This window comes from Sebastes umbrosus, chromosome 20 (assembly GCF_015220745.1).
Source record: "Sebastes umbrosus isolate fSebUmb1 chromosome 20, fSebUmb1.pri, whole genome shotgun sequence".
NCBI classification, from domain to species: Eukaryota; Metazoa; Chordata; class Actinopteri; order Perciformes; family Sebastidae; genus Sebastes; species Sebastes umbrosus.
In genome coordinates this window covers 2213520-2241469 of record NC_051288.1, presented here as the reverse complement: position 1 = coordinate 2241469, position 27950 = coordinate 2213520, and the positions used below count along the sequence as shown (strand labels likewise).

The following is a 27950-nucleotide window of genomic DNA, read 5'->3' as shown; positions in this document are numbered from 1 at the left end:
TTACAATTAATGTTCTTTTTTAAAAAACTGGTGTTGGATTTTTTACATAAAAGTCATCACAGCCCTATTATACTGTACTCTGACCACATGCTGTAACCACATGTCCACAAGGTGGCGATAGTACACAGATAATAGTCACCAAACCTAATCTGGTAACATAGCCAAAGCCAACCAAACAAGAACATGGTGGTGTAGGAATGGAGAGATCTCAGCTTTATCTTTAAATTATGTTAATTAATCTATTTAGTATAAAACTTAAGTATTTTTTTTTTGTTTTCTTTTTCAGATTCATACAAATATAATTCTTCTGAATATCTGGATGAAAAGTTATAAATATATTTATTATATAATATATAAATATATACATATATTATATTATATATATATATATATATATATATATATTAAAGTAATTACACAATAAGAAATAATTTCAGCCATTTTCCTGCATTGCAACTGTGCAACTCTTTTTAATAATCCAAACACAGATGGTAGCCAGAAATGACATCTTTATTGCTTAATTAGTGCAATGTGAAGCACAATTTTAAAATGTATTATATTATCATATGAGTTACATTTCTTTATATTGATGTTTCTTCAAATATTCAATTCCAATATCATACAAAAGGTGTGAACGTTTTACAAAAAAAGAGCAAAGACTTGTGCAACTTGTTTGCTGAGTTTAATTTCAAATCCAGTTTCCATCATTATAAATCAAGTTTTACTACATTATGATGACACTTAACCTTTACAAAACCAAGTCAGTCAGGAAGAAAGCATTCAAATCATCAGTTCAGTGTTCACTGCATCCATTCAGATAAACCTCCTTTGTGGTAAAACAGAGGGAACGGTGACATCTGTTGGCAGAAAGCAGCTCCAGCAGGAACAACAGAACATGAACGGTGGTGAGAACGACTGCTTCAACACGGATTTCTGAGGGGAAAAAGCTCCATGGGCGACTTTATGTGTCTGTGTTCAGTCATGTAACGTGAGAACTAGCAGAGTCACACATGAAAGTGGAATTTTCCTGTATGTACATGATTAGTGAATATAAAATCTAGATGTTAATCAGTTCTGTTTGTTTATTTTACATCAAACGTTATATACAATATGAAGGTGCTGACTTTACACCAAAATCCAGACATCATGTGTTTGTAGTCAGTTGAGGAACTTAAGTGAAGCCTTGACTGAATTCAGATTTGATCTGATTCTTTCTGTTTGTTACAAGCAAATATTTATCTTTGATAATATGAAAAATGGCTGGTATTGGTTTTAATCATGGATGTATAAAGAGATCTAGATACAGCGTCAGAGGCTCCCGTTCATTCCTATGAGAGTTGCAGTTGCTCATTCATTGGGCCCATAGAGCAGGCGCAGTAGTGTTTCCTTTAACTCCTCCTCCCAGCCCTTGCTCCAGCCTCGGTCTGGGTCTTATTCACATGAACGAGGAAGGTAAATAACTCTGGTTTCAGCTATTAGTGCATTTTACAACTTTTAGGACCTAATGATTTAAATAAGGGCTATTAGATAGTCGTACTGTGAAGTTGATTTTCCTCAAAAAAGAATTATCCTCTGAGTTACAGACGTCTCTTTCCCAATGTAAGACTATGGGAAAAAGTATTTTTGGGCCCAATGGCATCACGTGAAGGACACGGAACTTGTAATACCACCCTTTGACCGCTACGAACGTTGGCATCAAAGCCCTGCGCTCTTCCTGAGGGCTTGGTTTTAATAGAGTAACTTTATTAACTTCCACTGTTATTTAGAAATGTGTGGAAATAAACAGCAAAACTCCATGGTTCCACAGGGTGGAGCTGCACCACAAAGCAAAGCAGAAAGTTCTATCTAAATGTGTTAATCTACAGTTATGTTGTCATAAACTGAACTAATCCTCAGAGGCATTTTGGGTTCAGAATATATGAATGAACAAAAAAAACCAAGACAAAATCAGATCCAGGTCCAGGTGGTGAACCTCTGTGGATCATCAGGACACAGCTGATCCTCTCAACACATCCACTTTTCTGATCCCTCACTCTGACAGAGATCACCACCATCTGATGAGAGAAGAAGAGAACAGAAGTCATGAATCAGTATTTACAGAGACTCCCTTCATCAGCTGTCAGTCAGTGATGCAGCACACAGTTCATTTATAAAACTATCTTTGGCAAAACCAACCTCCATATCTCCGCTCACTACTCAATATCTCCAACAGTAACCGCAACTTATCTTCTAGTAAATTCATCAGTGTGGTCGTTCCTAAAGTCTGCACCTCCTCTGGTCGTCACTCATTCCAGTGTGCTGCTCCTAGTGACTGGAACGAGTTACAAAAGACACTGAACCTCCACACCCTCATCCCGTTACCCTCCTTTAATAGCTCTTTGGGCAGACCACCTCATAGTTACTAAATGTAACCATGGTTCTATGAAATAAGAGCCAGTGATTTGAGGCTTCAGTCAGACTGATCTCAGAGCTGTGACAGAGATGAACTGATCAATGAGAGAACAAAGACTTTCTGATCAGATTTGATGGTACGACAGTTTGATGGATGAGGACCACTGTCTCTATACATGTTGTGATGCTGTCAGCTGTAATCCAGCTTTATTTCCTGGAGACATGAACACAACAACAACAACATCTTCTTCACATCAACTCTAACACATGATCACAACAAGCTTCTGGCTGATCTGATTGGCTGACTGTTCTCTCTCTGTGTGTGTCACCGTTCTCCTCTCACATCTTAACGGAGGAAACACATTGCAACAATACTGCTGAAACCAGCATGGACCGACTCCGACCTTCTACTGACCTCAGAGTCTCCAGTCTACAGTGTGGACTCTCCACAAGATCAGACAGGTGCTTCACATCTGAATCCTGCAGGTTGTTTCCACCCAGCATCAGCTCTCTCAGATGGGAGGGGTTGGACTTTAGAGCTGAGGCCAGAGAAGCACAGCTGATCTCTGACAAACTGCAGTAAATCAATCTGAATAAAGAATAAATGATGTAAGTTTAGAAGACAACGTTCCTGCTTGAAATCATTCAATGTTTAATAATGTGTTCAGAGCTGAAGAAGGTTTAGAACGTAGAAGTTTAGAAAATGTAAACTCGAAACACCTGAAGCCAACAGGATGCAGGTTAAAAACTGTAGAATACAAACAGTGAAACAGAGCTCTCATTAATATTAATGACAACGTGCTGCTACTTCAATAAAGACGTAGTGACTTCACCTCTTAAACCCTGACAGCTCCACCAGTGGATCCATCTATACAAACTCATGTTGAGCAGCCAAACACAAATAAAAACCCACAGGAATTGATTCAAGATTCAACTCAAAATCTCAGTTTCTAAAGATGTCAAATATATCAGGATGGATTTGGGGGGAAAGGGAAGAAAATCGGTTAACAAAAAGAAGAAAAAAATCAGCAAAAGTACATTTGCTACTTACACAACGTCGGCACTGGGCAGGAAAATGACAATTGCATCAGTCTGAAACTGCTGTGCGCCGCTTTGCGCTTGGTGTAAGATAGGGGCCTCAGTGTGGATCAGTATAATATCAGCCTTATGTCTGCAGTTTAGTGTCACCACAACTTTCACATCATATTAATCTCAGTACACAAGTAAAAAATGGTGTCTGACCTCAGAGTCTCCAGTCTACAGTGTTGACTCTCCACAAAACCAGACAGCAGCTTCACTCCTGAATCCTGCAGCTCGTTGAGGCTCAGATCCAGCTCTCTCAGATGGGAGGGGCTGGACTTCAGAGCTGAGGCCAGAGAAGCACAGCTGATCTCTGTCAAACTGCAGATCGACAATCTGAATAAAGAATAAATGATTGACATTCATACACCTATTCATGTCAACACACATCAATAACATGCTGCTGATCTCAGTCAAGTCTGGAATTAGAGGATCAATATCAAATCAGACTTGTTGGACTTCATTACTTCATTTATTACATGGCCTTCTTCTCACTGTAGCTGGTTGCTTAGCAGGTTTATGTCATTTACAGGAAAGGTCCACATTTGTTCAAGTGCGTCTGTAAACAACAGCCACATGTCACTTGTACATTAAAAGAGTTATTGGTGGCAGTGATCATTCCTCCTGTGAAGTGGCCCCTTCAACACAACTACACTGTAAGAAATGACTTCAGAAGTTCAACTGAAACTAATATGAAGATTCAGCAGTCTGAGTCCAACAAATCAAGTGAGTGTTTACTAGGGCTGGGACGATTCAGCTATCTCTCGATTCGATATGTATTGTGATTTTTAAGTATTGTGATTCGATTTTGCAATTTATTGGGATTGTTGTTAACTTTTTTAACACTAGACCATGAGAACAAGACTCAGTCAAAACTGAGTATATGGCTGGACCGTATATGGTCAGTATGTGAATTTGTGGCTAAATTGTTACACAAATAGTCAGTGGTCATGTCTATTATGTTTTGTGAACAGTTTTTTTCCACTTATATCTTAATCTTTGATTAAAAGACAACTTATAATGAAGCAAATGACATTCAGTAATAGTAAATGGTAACATTTACTAGTCAGTATGTTATACATTTTACACAAGGTGAAAAAGTATTAGCATGTCATAGGCCTATGCAAGGTTAAAAGTATTTAATTTTTTTATTGAGGCATGTGTATCAAAAGCATTCATCATATAAGTGGTGTGGAACAATATATACATACTTTGCGAAAGTTAACGTCATCACTGACGTTGTTGCTGCCTTATTTATTCCTTGATGGAGTGTTAATGGAGCAGCTACAATGTTAACATAGCCTGGCACTGGCCGTGTTTGCTTGTCGTCTTGCGGACAGATCCGACAAAGAATGAATTCAGACTTTTTACTAATCAGCATCATTATGTCGTTATTTCGGCACACTTTTGATCCGTTTACAGCAGCGTCGCTGCCGTATTTATGCCTAGATGACGTTATGTTGAGTGTTGATGGAGCAACTTTAAGGGTAAGTCTAGGGGCACAGCTATTCTTGTTGATAGAAACATTCCTTTTGAGCCATCTGACATTATGTCAGATCAATTTGGACGATTTATCATTGTTTCAGGCAAACTTTACAATAAGTCTGTGACTCTGGCCAACGTGTATGCGCCTAATATTGATGATGTACAATTTAAAAAAAAAATATTTTCTCAACTCCTGGACCTCAATTCCCACTCTCTAATTCTTGGAGGGGATTTCAATTGCTGCTTGGACACAGTGTTAGACCGCTCCTCCCCTAAGCCCACTACTCTTAGCAAATCTGCTGGCTATATCAAATCATTTCTCGACGATTTTAGCCTTTCTGATCCATGGCGGTTTTTATACCCTACAGGAAGAGTATACTCTTTCTTTTCTCACGTCCACCACACCTATAGTCAAATAGATTATTTCTAGATAATTCATTAATGTTGAACATTAAATCCTGCAGTTACGAAAGTATTATTATTTCTGATCACGCACCGCTTGCTCTTCAACTGGCCTTCCCAGATGCTGAGTATGCCAGAAAACACTGGAGGCTTGATCCTTTGTTGCTCAAAGATGAGAGTTTTCTTACACACATTTCTACACACATTAAAATATTTCTAAGCACCAATAAAACACCTGAGGTGTCAAATAAAACAATTTGGGAGGCCATGAAAGTATATTTAAGAGGTGAAATTATATCGTTCGCGGCATATAAAACAGAAATTGCTAATCAGATTTTAAATATAGATAAACAATATGCAAATTCACCTTCCCCCGACCTGTGCATGGAACGCTTGAAACTCCAGACGGAATTTAACCTTCTTTCCTCTCGCGAAGTTGAAAGTCAATTACTTTGGAGTAGAAGTAATTTCTATGAGCATGGGGAAAAGTCAGGTAAACTCCTGGGTAACCAACTGCGTTGGTTGAGAGCGAAGCAACTTATCGCTGGAGTACGGACAGATAATGGGAATATAATATCAGACTCAAAAGTGATAAATGAAAAGTTCAGAGCCTTTTATTCCAATTTATACACTTCAGATTGTACAGTTGACTCAAAAGTCATGGATAACTTTTTTAGTAACCTTGACATACCGTCCCTCTCTCAAGACATGAGAAATAACCTCGAGGATCCCATCACTGAGGAGGAAATTACTGCAGCAATATCATCTAAGCAACCGGGTAAATCTCCTGGCCCAGATGGGCTCCCACCAGACTTTTTTAAGAAATTCTCTGACGAACTGACTCCTTTTTTATGTCTAGTGCTCTCCGACTCCTTGGACTCAGGTGTACTCCCTCCTTCATTCAACCAGGCCTACATCTCCCTGTTGTTGAAAAAAGATAAAGACCCACTAGATTGTGCTTCTTACAGGCCCATGTCATTACTTAATACAGATGTAAAGATCCTTGCTAAAGTCCTGGCCCACAGATGGAACATAATCTCCCCTCTGTCATTTCTCTGGATCAAACTGGGTTTATAAAAAGACGTCATTTGTTTTATAATATTTGTCGATTGTTCAACATCTTATATTCCCCAAATCATACTGAGTCAGAATGCCTTGCCTCTATGGATGCAGAAAAAGAATTCGATATAATTGAATGGAATTATCTTTTTGTAACACTCGAAAAATTTGGTTTTGGTCCTGTTTTCTCTTCCTGGATTGAACTGCTGTACACATGTCCTTCTGCCTTTTGTGTTACTAATCCTCCTGCAGCTCAACAAGGAAACTGTCAAACACAACATACTTACTGGTTACATACTAAGACTGGGCAATATATCGATATGATATCGATATCGTGATATGAGACGAGATATCATCTTAGATTTTTGATATCGTAATAACGTAATATAAGTGCTGTCTTTTCCTGGTTTTAAAGGCTACATTAAAATAAAGTGATGTAATTTTCTGAATTTTTCCAGACTTTTCTAGCTGTTCTATTTGTCATTTACACTAAGTCATGAGATCCACATTACTGATGATTATTTATCAAAAGTAGTAGTCATTGTGTACATGAGAAGTGAGTGGTGAGAGAGCGGTGGTAATGGGAGCGAGTGCACGCACGCACGCACGCACGCACGCACGCACGCACGCACGCACGCACGCACTCACTACATACGCTACAGTCAGTGAACTGACCTCAGAGTCTCCAGTCTACAGTTTGGACTCTCCAGTCCAGCAGACAGCAGCTTCACTCCTGAATCCTTCAGGGTGTTGTTGTCACTCAGGTGCAGCTCTCTCAGATGGGAGGGGTTGGACTTCAGAGCTGAGGCCATGACTTCACAGTGAGTATCTGAGATCCAACAACCAGAAAGTCTGTCATGACACAAAAATTACAAAATTTGTTATTATGAAAGAGGACAGTTTATATTTACTTCATGTATTTAATGACTAAACAGTTTGATATATATACTTCTTTGATTAACATTTACTCCTCACATCAGTTGTTCAGCTAATCTTATCTCACTGTTTGATATGAAACAATAATTCTCATCAGTCTCTCTCAAAACTACAGACTTTTAACCTTTGTTTTTCTTTAATCTTGCAGAGGAAGAGAGAAATGTAGTAACATTGAGGCTTCCCTAATGTCCAGTCTGTCAGTGTGATCTGATCCCAGGACTGTCTCCACAAAGTTAGCATGAGGGCTTCTTGATTCGAAAAGCATTTTTAAAACTGAATAAGTAATAATAATACAGTTGAGAAAGAAGATTTCTCTTTGCTGCTACCTGCTGTTGGCAGGTTCACGTCCAAAAATGGGAAAATTCAGTGACTGCTGCCAAACGGTAGAAAAATGAAAAAAAAATGCGTAATAATATTAGACCTGTACATAATTAAACATTCATATACTTAGATATTTTGATGACTGCATGGTGTTTTGTCATTAACACTCTTTCCTGAGCATCAAACATATTCAGCTCACAAACACAAATAATATTTTCAATATAATGTCATCAGAAAGATGTTATCAGTGTATCAGCATTAAAAACATAACATTGATCTTTGGTGTGTATAAGATCTTTTAAAAAGTCTGAATTCTACCATTCTGCTGTTATATATTCATCGGACAACTGTTATTGGTGGAAGCTGTGTATTTCCTGCTACTAATCTTCTCTACACCAACGAGAGAGAGAAACACCTGAGTTTCCTTCAGTGAGTAACAGAATAAAATTAAAGACTTAAAAACAAGATTATGGAACACAACTTGCCTCTTTAAAAAGTTGAATTCATTAGCAATAAAATGCCCCATTGCTCAATTCAACACACACAGGGGTTTTACAACGACAATCTTTGTCTCGTATGACCAGTAGTTTACGTTGGCTAATGCTAGAGTTGGGTCGATTTGTGGTTTTGCCGGTCCGGTCCGGTCTACAAGCTTAAACCTGTTTGATTTTATGCTAACTGGCGGAACCGACATTTGTCATTATAACGCGTTCTGGCAAATTAAAAAGTAGCCTACGTCAACAACCTGTGCCGACAGAGTCACAGTGCTAAATCCAGCCAGTATTGCATTACTAACTAGAATGGCACTCGGAGAGCGCAGACCTCAGCCAAGGTGTGTGACTTTAAAAACAGATCACAGCTCACAGATGGCGGTACAGTAAGGTGGTCGGCTTGTTATTAACACGGTGTGTTTCCGTGTAACATATCGGCGGATGCCTCTTTCATTCAGCAGCCTTGTTATGTTTGTATAACGTTGCACTACTTTGTCTCTCATCCCGTCATCTACAGTTTTTTTCTTTCTCACAGTGGATGGCCAGCAGCTCCTGCACACATATCCACACACTTATCTCTCTGCTCTCAGAAGGAGGCGGGATCCCGCGTCATCAACGCATCATCAGTTACACTGCGCATGTGTTATACCCTGTGGTCTTCATGCTCAGGCTGATCGGAATCCTTAAAAATATTCCTGAATCTGGTTCATGATCCGGATCGCCACCAAATTTCTAATGGATTGTTCATTGCGCTACACTCCATCCCTCCAAAAAAATGCATTCAAATCCATCGCAAACTTTTGGAGTAATCCTGTTAACAGACAAACAAGCAAACCAACAAACCAACAAACCAACAAACCAACGCCGGTGAAACCATAACTTCCTTCCAAGGCCTTCGGCCTTGGCGGAGGTAACAAACAAACAAACAAACCAAAAACAAGGCCCTTAGCCTTGAAGGAAGTAATAATAAGCAATATGACAACGTGATTAATGTAATATTATGATATTATGTTGGTTTATAAACACAAAGAGGTTTGTTTACTGAGAAGTTCATGTGTTTTTTGGGGTGAAGAGACAAGACATGGCAGAGCTGGTTTCAAAGAAAACCAAGACTGTGGCAACATGGCAACATTTTGGATTTGAAGCCAATGAAAGAGATCAGCCCAAAAACACATGAGGAAAGGTGTAATATGGTGCCGCTTCTTCTTCTTTAGTGTTTATTGACGGTTGGCAAACCAGCTTAGAGGTGCATTACTGCCACCATGTGGACTGGAGTTGCTTCACTCTCATTCATGGGCTCTCTGCTGCTGCTGCTGAGTCAAGTGCGACACCTAGTGGTAAAATTCGGTATACCAGTCCGGTCCGGTGTTTGATTTAATGTCAAACCGGTTTGAAATATTTTACACCGGCACAACCCAAGCTAATGCTAATGTTAAAATTTTAGATCGATGTTGTTGTGCAACTGACATTACTGAATCAGTTCACTGACTTGATGAATATTCTCCCCTTGTGCTACCAAATCACTGTTAGCATAGCATTCAACATTACCCCATAATTGTCACTTGTGGCCACAGTGGCTGCTTAAGCTAAAGTAATAATAATAATAAGAAGAATAAGAATAAGAAGAAGAAGAAGAAGAAGAAGAAGAAGAAGAAGAACAAGAACAAGAAGAACAAGAACAAGAAGAATAGTAATAAGAATAATCCATCTATACAGCACTTTTCAAAAACAGGTTTACAAAGTGCTTCAAAGACATAAAAACAGAATATATATAGGGCAGTTACAAAATAGAATAAATACAGTGGAAATCAGTGTGGAGGCAACAGGAATTAGTTGTTTTTGGTCCAGGCTCTGTAAAGGTGCACCATGTAAAATCTGGCCAGAATTTTAGTTTAAAACATTAAAACAATTAATTAACATTATCAAAAGAATGTGAAAAAGTAACAGTTTTGACGTTATGTAAAATACATCAATATATTGTGCTGCAGAGATATCTACTGCCAACCAGCAAGGTCCTGCCCTGACTTTCTTGTAGTACTAGCCTACTTGTACCTCGAGAGGCGATAGTGAGTCACTGTAGCGTCCAGTCTGCCCTCAGTCCAACATGAGAGGACCAAGAAGTAGAGCTGCACTGAGGGCGTGTCAATAATACATCCAGGGTCTGTGTGCGTTTTGATAGTTTGTTTATCTAACTATAAAGCTGTCTGTCTGTCTGTCTGTCTGCCTGCCTGTCTGTATGTCCTTCTCATATCTTGAGAACCGCTCATTCAATCGACTTCACACTTGGTGGGTGTATTGCTGGGGACCCAAGGAAGTGCATTTTCAAGTTTGGTGCAATTTGGATGCTTGAAACATACAATGTTATTAAACTTTCAATAAACGAGTGACCAGCACTCTGTGTGTCAGCGGGGTCCAGCATGTCGTCCACAGCGGGCAGACTGCTGCTCATTGACTGCAGTTCACTTTACAACCAAACTCTTCTATTGTATTTCACTGGTGTGACCGTAAGTAAGCTGTGACCTGTGTGTGTTTTTCCCCCGTGAGTAAGACGGTATTTCCCCGGTGTCAGACTTGATACTAAGAAATAACACTAATAATGTTACCTCCAGGAAAATACTTCCGATAATTAAATCCATGCTCTACTTTATAACCGTGGTTATGTCAAAGCAAGCAACTAATACACCTATTTGGAAATTACCTACACTAAGTGTATTTCACAGATGGTTCTGACTGCGAGTAACAGCTACTGGGGTCTGTTTCTTCCTGTGAAACAGAGTATATTTCACCGGTGTTCCTAACCGTGAGTAGCAATGACTTGGGTGTGTAATGCAGCTATGTCATGGCAGGTGTATTGCTCAGGACCCAAGGAGGCACAATGTCGAGTGTGAAGTTATTTGTACGAGCGATCTCGAGAAAGATGCAACACCACAAGCCAAGCATTCGGCCCGTTCTCAACAGACATGCTTTGAACGGACACTGCACTGTCTGGATTAAATCAGTAGAAGCAGAAACAAGAAAACGACTCGCAGCCCCGCCTCGTCCTCCTTGCCACCGGGAGGCTGCTTCGCCGGGAGTAGAGTGTGCGGCAGCTCCAGGAGACGTACCCCCCAGTTAGCAGTTAGCTCAAACTCAGCCAGTGCAAACCCCAGCACCAGGGCTCTGATCCCAGGACCGCCCCGACTCCCCGCTGGATCAGCAAACATTCTATTGCTGCCGCTACACCTGTTAGACCCAGCACTCCACCAGCCAGCTGATCTTTTGTTTTTTTCATTTGTTTTACCAGCTTCACATGTCGTCTCCAAAAAAAAGATAAATAACAAAAAATTTGTAAAATTAAACAATTATTCAAAATAAATAGAATAAATGTGTTCATTAACTTGACAGCTAGAAACACAACCTACGAGAACATTTTTGAACTCAATATTTGAAACAGCTCAAGAACATCTGTGACAAAATACAACTGACATATTTATGTAATAAACACGTGGAACACTTATAAGAATATTATATTTTAAGAATAATTTTATAGTGTGTATATTACTAAGAACTAAACTACTAATCTACACTGATCTATAAAGTTAATCACATCGTGACTTACTCTGCTTTTCTGCAATTCCTCACAGCTGGAATCAGTCTCCGTCGTCCCTCTAGTGATGTGTTGTACTTGTTCAGGTCCAACTCATCCAGAACCTCCTCTGATATCTGCAGCATGTAGGCCAGAGCTGAGCAGTGGATCTCTGAGAGTTTCTTCTCTGATCTGTTCTCTGACTTCAGGAACTCTTGGATCTCCTGATGTACCGAGTGGTCGTTCATCTCCATCAGACAGTGGAAGATGTTGATGCTTCTGTCAGTAGAGATTTTGGTATCATCCATGTTCATCTCCTTCAGGTTTTTAATGGCCCTCTGGATGATTTCTGGATTGTTGTCTGTCCGACCCAGTAGACCTCTTAAGAGTCTCTGGTTGGACTCCAGAGAGAGGCCTTGAAGGAAGCGAACAAACAGGTCCAGGTGGCCATTTTTACTTTCAAGGGATTTCTCCATGGCTCTCTTCAGGAAGACATCCAGGGTTGAATGAACATATTTTTTTCCCAGGAAGTCCTCCAGTACCTCTGTGTTCCTGTTTATGTAACAGTGGAACATGTAGACTGCAGCCAGAAACTCCTGAATGCTCAGGTGAACAAAGCAGTAGACTGTTTTCTGGAAGATCACACACTCTCTTTTGAAGATCTCTGTACAAACTCCTGAGTACACCAAGGCCTCTGTGACATCAAAACCACACCGCTCCAGGTCTTCTTGGTAAAACATGATGTCTCCTTTCTCCAGATGTTCAAACGCCAGCCTCCCCAATTTCAGAAGAACTTCCCTGTCAGCCTTTGTCAGCTCCTGTGGACTCGTCTCATGTCCCTCACCATACTTCTGCTTCTTCCTCTTTGTCTGAACCACCAGGAAGTGTGAGTACATGTCAGTCAGGGTCTTGGGCAGCTCTCCTCTCTGGTCTGTAGTCAACATTTGGTCCAAAACTGTAGCAGTGATCCAGCAGAAGACTGGGATTAGACACATGATGTTGAGGCTCCTGGATGTCTTGATGTGTGAGATGATTCTGCTGGACAGCTCTTCATCACTGACTCTCCTCCTGAAGTACTCCTCCTTCTGGGCGTCAGTGAACCCTCGTACTTCTGTTACCCTGTCAACACATGCAGGAGGGATGTGATTGGCTGCTGCAGGTCGGGAAGTTATCCAGACGAGAGCTGAGGGAAGCAGATTCCCCTGGATGAGGTTTGTCAACAGCACGTTGACTGATGACTTCTGGGTGACATCAGACACAACCTTGTTGTTGTGGAAATCCAGTGAAAGTCTGCTTTCATCCAGGCCGTCAAAGATGAACAGAACTTTACAGACAGCGAGCTTCTCTGCTGTGACCTTCTGTAATGTTGGATGGAAAACATGGAGCAGCATGAGAAGACTGTACTGCTCATCTCTGATCAAGTTCAGCTCCCTGAACGAAAGCAGAACCACCAGACTGACATCTTGGTTTTCCAAGCCCTCTGCCCAGTCCAGAGTGAACTTCTGCACTGAGAAGGTTTTTCCAACACCAGCGACGCCGTTCGTCAGAACGACTCTGATGTCTCCCAGTTGGTCAGGTAAGGCTTTAAAGATGTCCTGGCACTTGATTGGAGTGTCATGGAGGTTGTTTATCTTGGAAGCTGTCTCAAGTTGCCTCACCTCATGTTGGGTATTAACCTCTTCACTCTGTCCCTCTGTGATGTAGAGCTCAGTGTAGATCCTGTTGAGGAGGGTTCCACTTCCTGTTTCATCAGTTCCTTCAGTCACACATTCACATCTCTTCTTCAGACTGATCTTATGTTCATCTAAAACCTCCTGCAGACCTCTATCTGCTGAAAGAGAAGGAAAAAAGTTTGAGACAAAATAAAGACAATTTGACAATCTGCTTATTATTTTCATTTTCAATATTGAAGTGATCAATATAAAGTAAATAAAAAAGAAGCAAAGGTTATACAATCCAATTTTTGTGGAAGCATTAGAAATGCTCCTTTTTCTCTCAGTCGGTGTACATGTTTGATTGACAGCAGAGGAGGCGGAGCCTCAGCTGTCCGTCTGCAGCTCTTCATCTAAACAGCTCACTGTGGCTGTTCCTTCCTCACTGTAATATTTAAAACTGATCCACTCATCAAATAATGCAGAATATGTTCATATCTCGTTGTGTGGACCTGTTTTTATTGAACAGCACCAATAACAAAAGCCGGGTTTCCACCAAACGTTCCTGGGACATTTTAGTCCTACTACTTTTAAGGGACTAAAAGGTTCCTTCAGTACACTGTTGTCTGTGTTTCCACTACGGTCTAAAGACCTGTGAAGATTCAGAAAATTAGTCCTCTGATGTATGAAAAAGCAACATGACATGTGACGAGGGCTGTTGTTGGTCATAGCGGTAAACACACTCTGCAGCCTGTCTTTCAGTGTTTTCGCCCGTTTCATCTAAAAAACACATTGAAAAAAATACCACCAGATACCACCAGATCCTACACACTGGACTTAAAACATGTAGTAGGCAGAATGTTTTGGTATCATTGGGCAAAAATTCCATAATAACCTTTCAGCATATTATAATTCAAGTGTTCTGAGAGAAAACTAGACTTCTGTACCTCCTCATGGATCTGTTTTCAGGCTTTAGAAAATCTAGCCCGTGACGGGAGAATTTTACCAATCACAGGTCATTTCAGAGAGAGAGTGTTCCTATTGGCTGTTCATTCAACGGAGGCAACTGCCAATCACTTGAGAACTCTGATCAAACTAGGCAGCGCTGATCAAATATGAATCAATATTCTGTTACTGTATTGCCTATTTCTCTCCTCAAATGTGTTCAGAAACATCTTGTAGTGAAGTGTTTAGCTGGTGGGTGGTGCTTGGTATTTCATCAACTGATCTCAACATGGCGGCCGGGTCACAAACTTTCTCTTTTCTCAACAGTGATGTTACTGCTTTACACAGTTTAATAGTTCTCTTGTCATGGTCTGGCTGTGCCAGAGGACATTAGGACTTGTTTCCTTTTTGTTTAGATCTTGTGTTCCTCCTTTTAGTCTATTAGTTCTGTATAAGTGAATTGTTTTTTCTTGGATTTCGGTTTTCTGTTATTTTTTTCTGCATTTTAGTGTTTCCTGTTTTAGTTTGAAATTCACTCCCCCTGTGTTCTTGTGTGGTTTTACTTCCTACCTCTGTTTGTTTTCCCGCCTTTGTTGATTGTCTGCCCCGCCCTGATTTGTTCCACCTGTGTCTATCACCCTCTTGTATTTAAGCCTGTGTGTTCCCCCTTTTGTCAGTTCGTTGTCGTTCCTGACTGGTTTGCCTTGTCTCCGTTTTACTCGTCACTCCTGCCATGTTCCTAGCGTCCCTCCTGCCCGTGTTTCTCGTGTCTTGTGGTTTGTAGTTGTTTTTTTTTCTCAGTTTGGTTTTTGGTGTGTTTTCATTTGTACTTTGTTGTTTCCTTGGATCTAGACTCTGGTTTTGTTTTTGTCAACTTTGTTTTGTTCCACCAGCTTACAATTAAAAGCTCGCTTTTTGTTGAATTATCCTGCCCGCTTGATCTCTCTGCGTTTGACCAAAATAGATCCAGCAGAAAGTTTTTATGCCTTCTTGGGCATCCGGCTTCGGCCCCAGCCTCAGCCTCAGTCCCAGCCCCAGCCCCGGCCTGCTGGCTTCCAATCGGATTGCTGTCTGGGGGCTGGAGCCCCCTGGAGCGAGGCGTGTGTATCGGAGAAGGAAATCTAGACTGCCCAGTGTCTCAGCCGAATCGGGGCCTGCTCCTGTGTCAGCCTATCCCTTCTCCGTGTTTCCTGTCAGTGGTTCGGCCGACTCTTGATCCACGTGTCCTGATGGCGGTCCGGCCGACTCCTGGGGCCTCATGTATAAACGGTGCGCCCGTACTAAAATGTTGCGTACGCTGTGTTTCACGCTCACGCCGGGATGTATAAAAATCAACTTGACGTGAGAATGTGCAGACCGTGCCGCAAACTCTAGACCAGTCGTGAAAATGTGCGGGCCGTCCTCCAAACTCTGTCATTTTTTCCACTCAACTTACTGAGCTTTGTTTATGAAGTGGGATAAAAACAACACATATTTCTTAAATTCGCATAATGTTTAACATCAGAAAGGCACAACAAAAACACATTTAAACTAATTTCCCAGAGAGGACATGCCTTAACCACTGTGCCAAAACCAAAATCGCGTGCTGCACAATGTGGCAGACCAACATGCTGTGTCTGTGCTCCAGAGGAGCTACAGATGGATGAACCGGATCCTGGCCCACCTAACAATGAGCCAGATGCAGCAGCTATACAGCGCCGTTTATATACAATACACAGAATGTAAAGCAACGAGGTAAGTTGAGACAAACATTTTTAACAAGGTCTTTTAATGTCTGACTTATATCACCAAGAACGTCATTCATTCTCTTTAATTCGTTGCATATATATATATATGTATATGTATATATGTATATATATGTATATATATACATATATGTATATATATACACATATATATATATATATATATATATATATGTGTATATATGTATATATATACATATATATATGTATATGTATATATATGTATATATGTGTGTGTGTGTGTGTGTGTGTGTGTGTGTGTATATGTGAGGACGCGGCCAGACCGGCGCCCCTCAGCAGTCGATGCCCAGGGCGCAGCTGACCGTGCGCCTTCGGAAGCCTTCGGGAGCGCACGGTCAACTGCTGTGAGACGCGTTGCGTTTGTTACTGATTCCCCGAGGAAAGACCATCAAATAAAATATGTTTTCTAGCTTCCACCTCAGTAACAAGCACTTCAATTTCACACTCTGTGAAATTCTTCTTTTTTGTACCTTTTCCAGTGCGTTTTGCCATTGTTATTTGGACAATAGGTGACAGCATGGAGTGTGTTTTTAGTCATTTGCATAGTTATTAATGGGAGGAGACAAGGCGGACCAAGTCGCACGTGCAGCTGCGCTCAATTTCACGTAAATTGGGATGTATAAAGGAAAGGTGCGCAGGAACAGGCGTGCGCACGCTTTTATACATGTGAAAATTTCTGTGCGCCATCTTCCAGTGTGAAAGCTGCGCAGTCTTTTATACATGAGGCCCCTGATCCACGTGCCCTGATGGCATTGCAGCCGACTCCTGCTCCACGTGTCATGTCGGCGGTCCGGTCGACGCCGGCTCCACGTGTCCTGTCGGCGGTCCAGCCGACGTCTGCTCCACGCAACCATCACCCACTGTTCCTGTTGGGTCGCAACCAAAATCCCCAAAAGAAAATTTAAAGAGGACCTGTTATGCTAATTTTTTGTCAGTCGGCCCACTGTTGTGTTATGCAAATGTGTAACTTGGTGACATCACCACATTACGGAAGAAAAGGCTTCAAGGACTTCAAGCGAGTTGTTTGTTGCAGTATGCTCCGAAACGCCAAGAGGTGTACAAACAAAATATCAAGTAGATTAGCAAGAAGTCAACGAGTGGCACTGGAGTGGAAAGTAGACTGCCTGGCAACAGCAGTAAACACTAAACACCGACGTACGTACCGCCAAACATTGAATTTGTGTACTGTAATTATTACTGTCGCTTACCTCCAAGTCTAAATTACTTTCTGTCTCTTGGTGCTTCCCCCTCGGGTCGTCTCTTTCCATGAGACCTTTTTTTAACTTTAACAAAACAATCTCTCATATTCTTTCACAGTCTGCAGCAAAAACAAGTCTTTGCCCAGTGTGTTGCCTTTTTCTTTCCAAATATATATATATATATATGTCATGTGACTGTCCCTTTGGTCATGTGACTGTCCCTGTGGTCTCTCAATGAACAGTTGTAGAAATGTCTATACAGGCGAAGTAATGGCTCTTTTAATAGTAAAGGTTGCTGGCCCCTGGGTTGATGCCAAGACAAGGGCTGCTATCATAAAACCAAAGGGTTCAGATTTCCTCTCAAAGGAGAACACAGGACAGGTGATACAGAGCACATATGAATGCTGGAGCAGAAAAAACATGCAGTTAAATTCCAGGTGGACTTAAAATGTAATGATATTTATAATGATCTTAAATGGTCGTGCTGTTTGATACAACACATGTCACTGTATTAAACCAACAAGTAGTGTTTTCAGACATGGAGACGTCAGCAGACAGATGTATAGTCTTACTTTGAACAGTTCTGGTCTGGCCGGCTGTCTGCAGTCCAGCTCTTGTTCTGGATCTTTCTCCACACTGGGGACAGGAGGAGACTCCTGATGAAGCAGACTGGTCTCAGTATGAGGTGATGCACTGTCTGCAGAACCAATGTCCACAGCTGGTAGAGAGTGGATCCTTCAGGACGACCTGACACAAAGCACAGCAGGACAGCTGCTCCACCACAGAAACATCACTCCTCTTCCTCTTCCTGTGAAGACATGTCTTTATAACTACAATGATTTGTTGATTGTCCAACACTGTCTCAAAGCACAGATGGTCATAGGGAACAGTTAAAGAGTTGTTACTTTTCTGTTTGAATTCAGCATTCACACTGTGATGATACATTTTATGATAATCACATGCAGTTTGGGGGCATGACACAGCATCACCTCCCCCTTTGATATACTACATCACGATGGAGTCTAATCACCAAAGACTTTGCACTATTCTACTTATCATCCACCATGCACCAAATTATTGTTCATTCGATATGGAGTCTCTCCTGATTGAAATATGTACATCCTTATAGTCAGTGTATTAACGTGACAAACAGTAAGTCAGATGGCGGTCGGCGTGCTCCGAGTTAGGAGAAACAGACAGGGGAACCGGCAGGAAGTTAAGCGATGTGCTGCTGTGGACGCCACGTTAGTTCAGATCAGAAAGTCCCACAATAACACAAACTAACTAACCGATGGATGCAGCAGTAGACCAGCAACTCCCCTGTTCTGAGAGGGAAAATCACTGTTTTTGTGAATGGAGTCTGGTGGTTTTGAAGACAGTGATATAACGGCATCAGTTCTCTGACAGAAAGGGCTGTCTGATGGCGAGGTAAAGTGGAGAAAATATTCTAAATATAGCATACACTTAAACGGATATTTATTTATTTTTTAGGTGGCTAAAATACATTTTTCTGCTGCTCCCGTCCACAGCCGTTTTACCTCACCATCACCAGACCTTTCTGACAGGGAACAGAAGCTGTTATATCGCTCTCTTCAAAGCCACCAGACTCCATTCACAAAAGCAGTAATTTTACTCCCCAGAACACGGGATTATACGTACAACCCCACTTCAGAAAAGCTGTCATAACAGCTGATTTTAGGAGAAGTCAAACCAACACAGTATTTTGAAGACAAATGTGAGTATATTAATTACATATTTGAAGCACATTCTTTCATATTTTGAATAGATGTAAATCTTTACAGCAACTTTAAAAACTGTCTCTTACTTCGTGTCTGAGGGTCCAGGTTCATTACTGAAGTGTGGAGGATAACCCATGGACCAGTCACTCTTCACAGACAGACAGCTGGGTACTGGAGACTCTGCTCTCGGTCTGTACTGAACTCTGCAAACACCAAGATGGTTTTATTCATATCACATGAATCCTTGATAAATTCTCTGATGACAAAGACATTTCATTAGCTACAAACACACAAACTACTGCTACTGTCAATAATGTGGTTTAAAAGTTTGTATTAGTCCTCTTAGATTACAGTTATTCTGGGTGACTGACAGCTGTCACAGATACAAAGAGGAAGAATGCACAAATTAATTCTTTCTGTCATGAAAAGTTTGTTAAACTTCAGTTAGTAAATACATTTTAGTAGAAATTTAATATACAAACACACAATCAACAAAATCATGGCATTGGCATTATTTTGTTTTTATATCAATCTGTATCTTCCCAGTGGTGTTCCTTATGTATTCAAATCTGAACACTACGTACGTACACCGATCAGCCATAACATTATGACCATCTGCCTAATATTGAGTAGGTCCCCCTTTTGCCGCCAAAACAGCCCTGACCCGTGGAGGCATGGACTCCACTAGACCTCTGAAGGTCTGCTGTGGTATCTGGCACCAAGTCGTCAGAAGCAGATCCTTTAAGTCCTGGAAGTTGCGAGGTGGGGCCTCCATGGATCGGACTTGTTCGTCCAGCACATCCCACAGATGCTCCATTGGATTGAGATCTGGAGAATTTGGAGGCTGAGTCAACACCTCCAACTCGTTGCCATCCACATGATGTAAAAGAAAACGTGATTCATCAGACCGGGCCACCTTCTTCCATTGCTCCGTGGTCCAGCTCTGATGCTCACGTGCCCATTGTAGGCGCTTTTGGCAGTGGACACGGGTCAGCATGGGGCATCCTGACTGGTCCCCATACGCAACAAACTGCTCCTCACTGTGTGTTCTGACACCTTTCTATCAGAACCAGCATTAACTTTTTCAGCAATTTGAGCTCCAGTAGTTCTTCTATTGGATCTGACAACACAGGCCAGCCTTCACTCCCCACGTGCATCAATGAGCCTCGGGTCTGACCCTGTCGCCGGTTCACCGGTTCTCCTTCCTTGGACCACTTTTGGTAGGTCCTGACCACTGCAGACCGGGAACATCCCACAAGAGCTGCAGTTCTGAAGATGCTCTGACCCAGTCGTCTAGCTGTCACTATTTGGCCCTTGTCAAAGTCACTCGCATCCTTACGCTGGCCCATTTTTACTGCTTCCAACACAAAGTTCAAAGTTCAAAATGTTCACTTGCTGTCTAATATATCCCCCCCGACTGCCAGGTGCCATTGTAACGAGATAATCCATGTTATTCACTTCACCTGTCAGTGGTCTGAATGTTATGGCTGATCAGTGTATGTTTTAGTGCCAAAATGCTGTTTTCCCTTCAAGTCCTTCTAAAAACGTCCTCCCACATGTCCTGACGTAGGTTTCTGCATGATGTGCTGCTACATGTACAGTAAATATACATCCTTATAGTCGGTGTATTAACATGACACACAGTAACTTAGATGGCGGTCGGCGTGCTCCCAGTTAAGAGAAGCAGACAGGAGTACCGGCAGGAAGCTAAGCGATGTGCTGCTGTGGACGCCACTTTAGTTCAGATCAGAAAGTCACACAATAACACAAACTAACTAACCGATGGATGGAGCGGTAGACCAGCAACTCCCCTGTTCTGAGAGGGAAAATCACTGTTTTTGTGAATGGAGTCTGGTTGCTTTGAAGAGAGCGATATAACGGCTTCAGTTCCCGTCAGAAAGGTCTGTCTGATGGCGAGGTAAAGCAGAGAAAATATTCTAAATATAGCGCACACTTAAACAGCTATTATTTGTTTTTAGGTGGCTAAAATACATTTTTCTGCTGCTCCCGTCCACAGCCGCTTTACCTCGCCGTAAGACAGGCCTTTCTGACGGAGAAATAAAGCCGTTATATGGCTCTCTTCAAAGCCACCAGACTCCATTCACAAAAGCAGTAATTTTACTTCCCAGAACACGGAAGTATACGTACAACCCCACTTCAAAAACGCTGTCATAACAGCTGATTTTAGGAGAAGTCAAACCAACAGTATTTTGGGGACAAACGTGACAAAATTAATTAAATATTTGAAGCACATTCTTTCAGATTTTGAATAGTTGTAAATCTTTACAGCGACTTCAACGTTCCGGCAAAAATATGAATATTTTCTTGAAGTGTAAATTGTGAAATGGAGGTTCTCAGGTGTTTTGTTACAGAAATACAATCAGTAGTTTGTTGCTATAAAACCCAGAATAAGATCCATCTTAGTTTGAAACAGTATCTGCACTAATAGTTCTGCATCAGGAATATAAATCTGTTAGCAGAACATTTGGTCTTCATCCTCAATGCATCATCATCCATCAGGTCAGTGCACAGTAAAAACAGTCTCTTACTTTGTGTTTGAGGGTCCAGGTTCATTACTGAAGTGTGGAGGATAACCCATGGACCAGTCACTCTTCACAGACAGACAGCTGGGTACTGGAGACTCTGCTCTCGGTCTGAACTGAACTCTGCAAACACCAAGATGGTTTTATTCATATCACATGAATCCTTGATAAATTCTCTGATGACAAAGACATTTCAGTAACTACAAACACACAAACTACTGCTACTGTCAATAATGTGGTTTAAAAGTTTGTATTAGTCCTCTTAGATTACAGCTGTTCTGGGTGACTGACAGCTGTCACAGATACGAAGAGGAAGAATGCACAAATTAATTCTTTCTGTCATGAAAAGTTTGTTAAACTTCAGTTAGTAAATACATTTTAGCAGAAATTGAATATACAAACACACAATCAACAAAATCAGATTACAGTTATTAAAATAAATCTGTTTATCTGTCTGTCAGTTTGTCTTTCTAGTTAGTTATCTAGTTAGCTGTAGTTAACTAACCTAACTTATTGCATTAACTAACTGAGAGTTTTCATTTTATTTTTTAGTTTCCTCCACCTTACTTTAATGTCTTTATTTTCACAATGGCGTTTGTGTGTGCGTTGAACGGGTGATATCAACACAGTGAATAACAGAAAATGCCACTGACAGATTTAACACAACACACTGACTGTCTCTCTCACTCGCTCTCTTCTTTATTCTTTGTGTCAAGAAAAGTTTGTTCAACTTCAGTTAGCAAATACATTTTAGTAGAAATTTTAAAATAGAAACACAAAATCAACAGAAAACAGTATTGGTAGAGGAAAGTGAAAATGAGTCCTATAAATGAGTTAGTAGCAGCTCTCTTACTTTGACTCTGAGGGTCCAGGTTCATTACTGAACTTTGGAGGAATACCTTTAGACCGGTCACTCTTCATAGACAGACAGCCAGAGACTAGAGACTCTCTGTCCTCCTCTTCCTCCCCACAATCACTCATCTTCTGACCTGAAGTCAGTCTGAGAGGTAAAACAGTCTGAGAATCAGATAAACAAGTTTGTTCAAGAGTCACAGGGAAGACTGAGAGAACAGGAAGTAACACACACACACACACACACACACACACCGTTTAGAGTATAATAAAACCGTCCAGCATTCACCTGGGGTCTCATTTATAAAACAGTGCGTAGGATCCATACTAAAAGTACGTGCGCACAAAAGCCGAAAATGGCGTACGGCAAAAAAAAATCAGACTTATAAACCGTGCGTACGCACACCTGCAAGCAATGTTCCCTTTATAAATCACACTCCACCTGGAAATGTGCGCACGTGAATCCGCCTCATATTCCGCCCACTACACGCCCACTTTCAACCATAAATGGTCAATGCAAAGCACCTCATGAATGTTTCTGCATGTGAATGAGCCTGTTGATCAGTGGATCTTTACGGTGAACCACGTCGACTCCCGAGCGGAAGACAGATAAAAGGAGTTTTTCTGACACAGAGATGGAGGTGTTTGTAGGTGAGGAGGTCTCTGAACCCTCGTTCCCTCCTGATTCTGTCATTCACGTCACGTAGTCCTCACAGTGCCGGTATATCCACCAGCACCATGCAGCATGTTCCGAGTCTCACCGCTGTGTTTATATGTTTACAGCAATCAGACTGATCCATCCACTTAAAGTGATCAAGACAGTCAGTAATATCCCCCACCTGTATATCATTAGAAAAAGGAAGTTTGACAGGTGTACACTATTTATTTATTTATTTAAGTTGTTATGGTGAACTTGTCCTGCATTATGATTAGGACTGATAATGATAATGAGGATATGGAGAGTAACGATTGTGTGACAGCTGTCACTGGCTTCATTTACACACTTTATTAATTTACACTCTCCATACTGGTGAAGATGTGCCGGGTGGAGATGACTGGAGGAGGCAGAGTGGCGCACCGCGGTGGCGCACTGGAGACAGTCTGATAGTTGCATCGGATAGCTGTTTTCATTTTGTCTATTTATACTGTATCTGTCCCGATCTAATAAACCATACATAAATTAATAAGTCATGTCATCACTGCAGCGATTTTACACAACAACTTTATGAAAACTAATATGGTACTTGATGATATCTGCACACTATTAGAAGATATTATTAAAACTGTTGGCGCTCTGTTCTGCCATTTTTTAATGCTATTTCAGATAATCTTGGATTTCTACAACCTATGATGATGATTTCAACAGCTGCTCCACAGCTGACCGTGACTGTCGGTAGTCCGGTCCTCTCCTCTGAGCTCCAGAGGTGGAGGACGTGATGGAGACAGCGCTGATGAGATATTGAGCGGAATTTGCTTTGGGGTTTGAGTTTATCTTTCACATTTGTAAGGTGCTTGTAGAATAGTTATGGCCCACTAGCACAAAGAACACTGCTGTTTTAAATGTTTATGATAAAGTGGATATAAGTATGAAGTGAAATTAAATGTGTGAGAGACATCATTATAGGTATAATGACATTTAATGTCTACAGTCTGGCTTCAATTCATCTGCGTCTCCAGTTTCCCCTGTCTCGGTGCCTCCATAATATGCGTACGCATGGGTCAAAGTTTCCGTACCGGTGCGCACATTCTCCCGTCAAGTTTGTTTTTATAGATCACAACTGTTGCGTGGGAAGTGGCCTACGCACATTTCAGGCCCCGTTTTGTGCGTACGCAACGGTTATAAATGAGACCCCAGTGGTCTCATTTATAAAACAGTGCGTAGGATCCATACTAAAAATGTACGTGCGCACAAAAGCCGAAAATGGCGTACGCCAAAAAAAAATCTGATTTATAAACCGTGCGTACGCACACCTGCACGCAATATTCCCTTTATAAATCACACTCCACCTGGAAATGTGCGCAAGTGAATCCGCCTCATATTCCGCCCACTACACGCCCACTTTCAACCATAAATGGTCAATGCAAAGCACCTCATGAATGTTTCTGCATGTGAATGAGCCTGTTGATCAGTGGATCTTTACGGTGAATCACGTCGACTCCCGAGCGGAAGACAGATAAAAGGAGTTTTTCTGACACAGATATGGAGGTGTTTGTAGGTGAAGAGTACTCTGAACACTCGTTCCCTCCTGATTCTGTCATTCACGTCACGTAGTCCTCACAGTGACGGTATATCCACCAGCACCATGCAGCATGTTCCGAGTCTCACCGCTGTGTTTATATGTTTACAGCAATCAGACTGATCCATTCACTTAAAGTGATCAAGACAGTCAGTAATATCCCCCACCTGTATATAATTAGAAAAAGGAAGTTTGACAGGTGTACACTATTTATATTTATTTATTTAAGTTGTTATGGTGAACTTGTCCTGCATTATGATTAGTACTGATAATGATAATGAAGATATGGAGAGTAACGATTGTGTGACAGCTGTCACTGGCTTCATTTACACACTCTGTTAATTTACACTCTCCATACTGGTGAAGATGTGCCGGGTGGAGGTGACTGGTGGAGATGTTCCGGGTGGAGGTGACTGGAGGAGGCAGAGTGGCGCACCGCGGTGGCGCACTGGAGACAGTCTGATAGTTGCATCGGATAGCTGTTTTCATTTTGTCTATTTATACTGTATCTGTCCCGATCTAATAAACCATACATAAATTAATAAGTCATGTCATCACTGCAGCGATTTTACACAACAACTTTATGAAAACTAATATGGTACTTGGTGATATCTGCACACTATTAGAAGATCTTATTAAAACTATTGGCGCTCTGTTCTGCCATTCTTTAATGCTAATTGATATAATCTTGGATTTCTACAACCGATGATGATGATTTCAACAGCTGCTCCACAGCTGACTGCGAGTGTCGGTAGTCCGGCCGATCTCCTCTGAGCTCCAGAGGTGGAGGGAACGTGATGGTGACACAGCGCTGATGAGATATTGAGCGGAATTTGATTTGAGATTTGAGTTGGCTGATATATTTTACATTTGTAAGGTGCTTATGGAATAGTTATGGCTCACTAGCACAAAGAACACTGCTGTTTTAAATGTTTATGATACGGTTATAAATGAGACCCCTGGGGTCTCATTTATAACCCCTGGGGTCTCATTTATAACCGTTGCGTACGCACAAAACGGGGCCTGAAATGTGCGTACGCCACTTCCCACGCAATAGTTGTGATCTATAAAAACAAACTTGACGGGAGAATGTGCGCACCGGTACGGAAACTTTGACCCGTGCGTACGCACATTATGGAGGCACCGAGGCAGGGGAAACTGGAGACGCAGATGGTGAGGTGGTGAATTGAAGCCAGACTGTAGACATTAAATGTCATTATATGTATAATGATGCCTCTCACACATTTAACTTCTCTTCATACTTATATCCACTTTATCATAAACATTTAAAAGCAGTGTTATTTGTGCTATTGAGCCATAACTATTCTACAAGCACCTTACAAATGTAAAATATATCAGCCAACTCAAATCAAATCAAATCTCTGCTTGTTTTCTTGGGTTACAGCAGGTTTAATAAATATTATTCAGCCAGTCATGACGTTGTGTTCACAGAAGAATCAAACTGTTGAATTCTCCTCTACAGTCCACAGGGACCAAACCGACTCAGAGACTTTGACAGTGAAATAATGAAATGTTGGATTAACACTTACCCTGGTTCAGTCTTTAGTTGTCACCCCTCTGTGCCGTTTACTCAAAATGGAGTCTGACTCTGAGCTGACTGAACACTTTCAGTTTCAGTGTTTCCTCCCTGTTCTCATGTACTTGCATCACAGTGTGGCTCCTCCCCTCTCCATTTACAGGAAATCTTTGGCCGTGTGTGTGTTACTTATATTGAAATGTATTTGTGTCAGAGTGAGTGTCTCTCCATCTTGTGAGGATCTTTGTGTTGCTGTATTCGAAACCACATACTGCTTACTACTGAGGAGCGCAGTATGCAGTATACAGTACATACTGCATACTGCGTTCCTCAGTAGTATGCAGTATGTGACAGTTAAAGTGATGTATTTAGCAGTATGCTAGACGAGGCTTAAGCCTTTAAACCAGCTCTTAAAGCACAGGACAAAAAAACAAACTTGAACCACTATTACAATATTATCAAAAAAATACAACTTTGATTTTGTTGTTTATGTTATGCTTGTTTACTTTATAAGATACTGCAGGTTTCCACCCAGATGCAGCTCTCTCAGATGGGAGGGGTTGGACTTCAGAGCTGAGGCCAGAGAAGCACAGCTGATCTCTGACAAACTGCAGTAACTCTATCTGAATAAAGAATAAATGATGAAGATAAAATCACTTTATAATCCAGTCAGATGTGTTCAGGTTTTAAATGTGTAGCTCAACATCACTATGTCCTAATCAATGATCTTTTCCCTAAAATGAGTAGAGTGACTTTGTCATTGTGTTATTGTGGATCATCATAATGTCAGCCTTCTACAGACATCATCCAGATGTCACCACCACATTCATACAGCTGTTCATGTCAACACACATCAATAACATGCTGCTGATCTCTGTCAAGTCTGGAATTAGAGGATCAATATCAAATCAGACTTGTTGGATTTCATTACTTCATTTATTACATGGCCTTCTTCTCACTGTATCTGGGAGCTTAGCAGGTTTATGTCATTTACAGGAAAGGTCCACATTTGTTCAAGTGTGTCTGTAAACAACAGCCACATGTCATATGTACATTAAAAGAGTTATTGGTGGCAGTAATCATTCCTCCTGTGAAGTGGTCCCTTCATAACACAACTACACTGTAAGAAATGACTTCAGAAGTTCAACTGAAACTAATATGAAGATTCAGCAGTCTGAGTCCGACAAATCAAAGTTACAGACTGTTTAGTACCAACTTCCCTCTTTGAGTTACTAATCCTCCTGCAGCTCAACAAGGAAACTGTCAAACACAACATACTGACTGGATACATACTAAGGCTGGGCAACATATCCATATTATATCAATATCGTGATATGAGACGAGATATCCTCTTAGATTTTGGATATCCTAATATCTAGGGTTGTCAAAGTTAATCATTTTAACGCCACTCATTTCTTTAAAGCATTAACGCAATCAAACTTTTGGAGGTTGTAGCGGCTCAGTTTTAAGGCTAGAGTGAAGATACTGGTATCATCTGAAACTACTGAACCTGATGAATCCATCAGTACCAACCATGTCAGACTAGCTGGTCATGAAGGAGGTTAAATAACGCTCCAAACTGACACTAAATGTTGGATAAACTGTCATGTCCATGTTCAAAGGGGTCCCTTGACCTCTGACCTCCAGATGTGTGAATGTAAATGGGTTCTATGGGTACCCACGAGTCTCCCCTTTACAGACATGCCCACTTTATGATAATCACATGCAGTTTGGGGCAAGTCATAGTCAA

General features: G+C 41.2%; 2 protein-coding genes across 6 annotated transcripts in view; one reads left to right on the top strand and one right to left on the bottom strand.

Annotated features, from left to right (window-relative positions):
- ube2d1b (ubiquitin-conjugating enzyme E2D 1b) overlaps positions 1-27950 on the top strand; it is a 197588-nt gene that overhangs the window by 113333 nt on the left and 56305 nt on the right. The gene's annotated exons all lie outside the window — the stretch shown is intronic.
- On the bottom strand, positions 493-26354 carry LOC119479541 (NLR family CARD domain-containing protein 3-like). The gene is given in 11 exon segments (XM_037755281.1): positions 493-2054; positions 2807-2980; positions 3634-3807; positions 7093-7269; positions 11764-13561; positions 13982-13991; positions 17872-18100; positions 19118-19234; positions 21581-21685; positions 22428-22574; positions 26214-26354. Coding segments are annotated over 10 exon segments (2922 nt in total). The 5' UTR covers positions 22556-22574; positions 26214-26354; the 3' UTR covers positions 493-2044.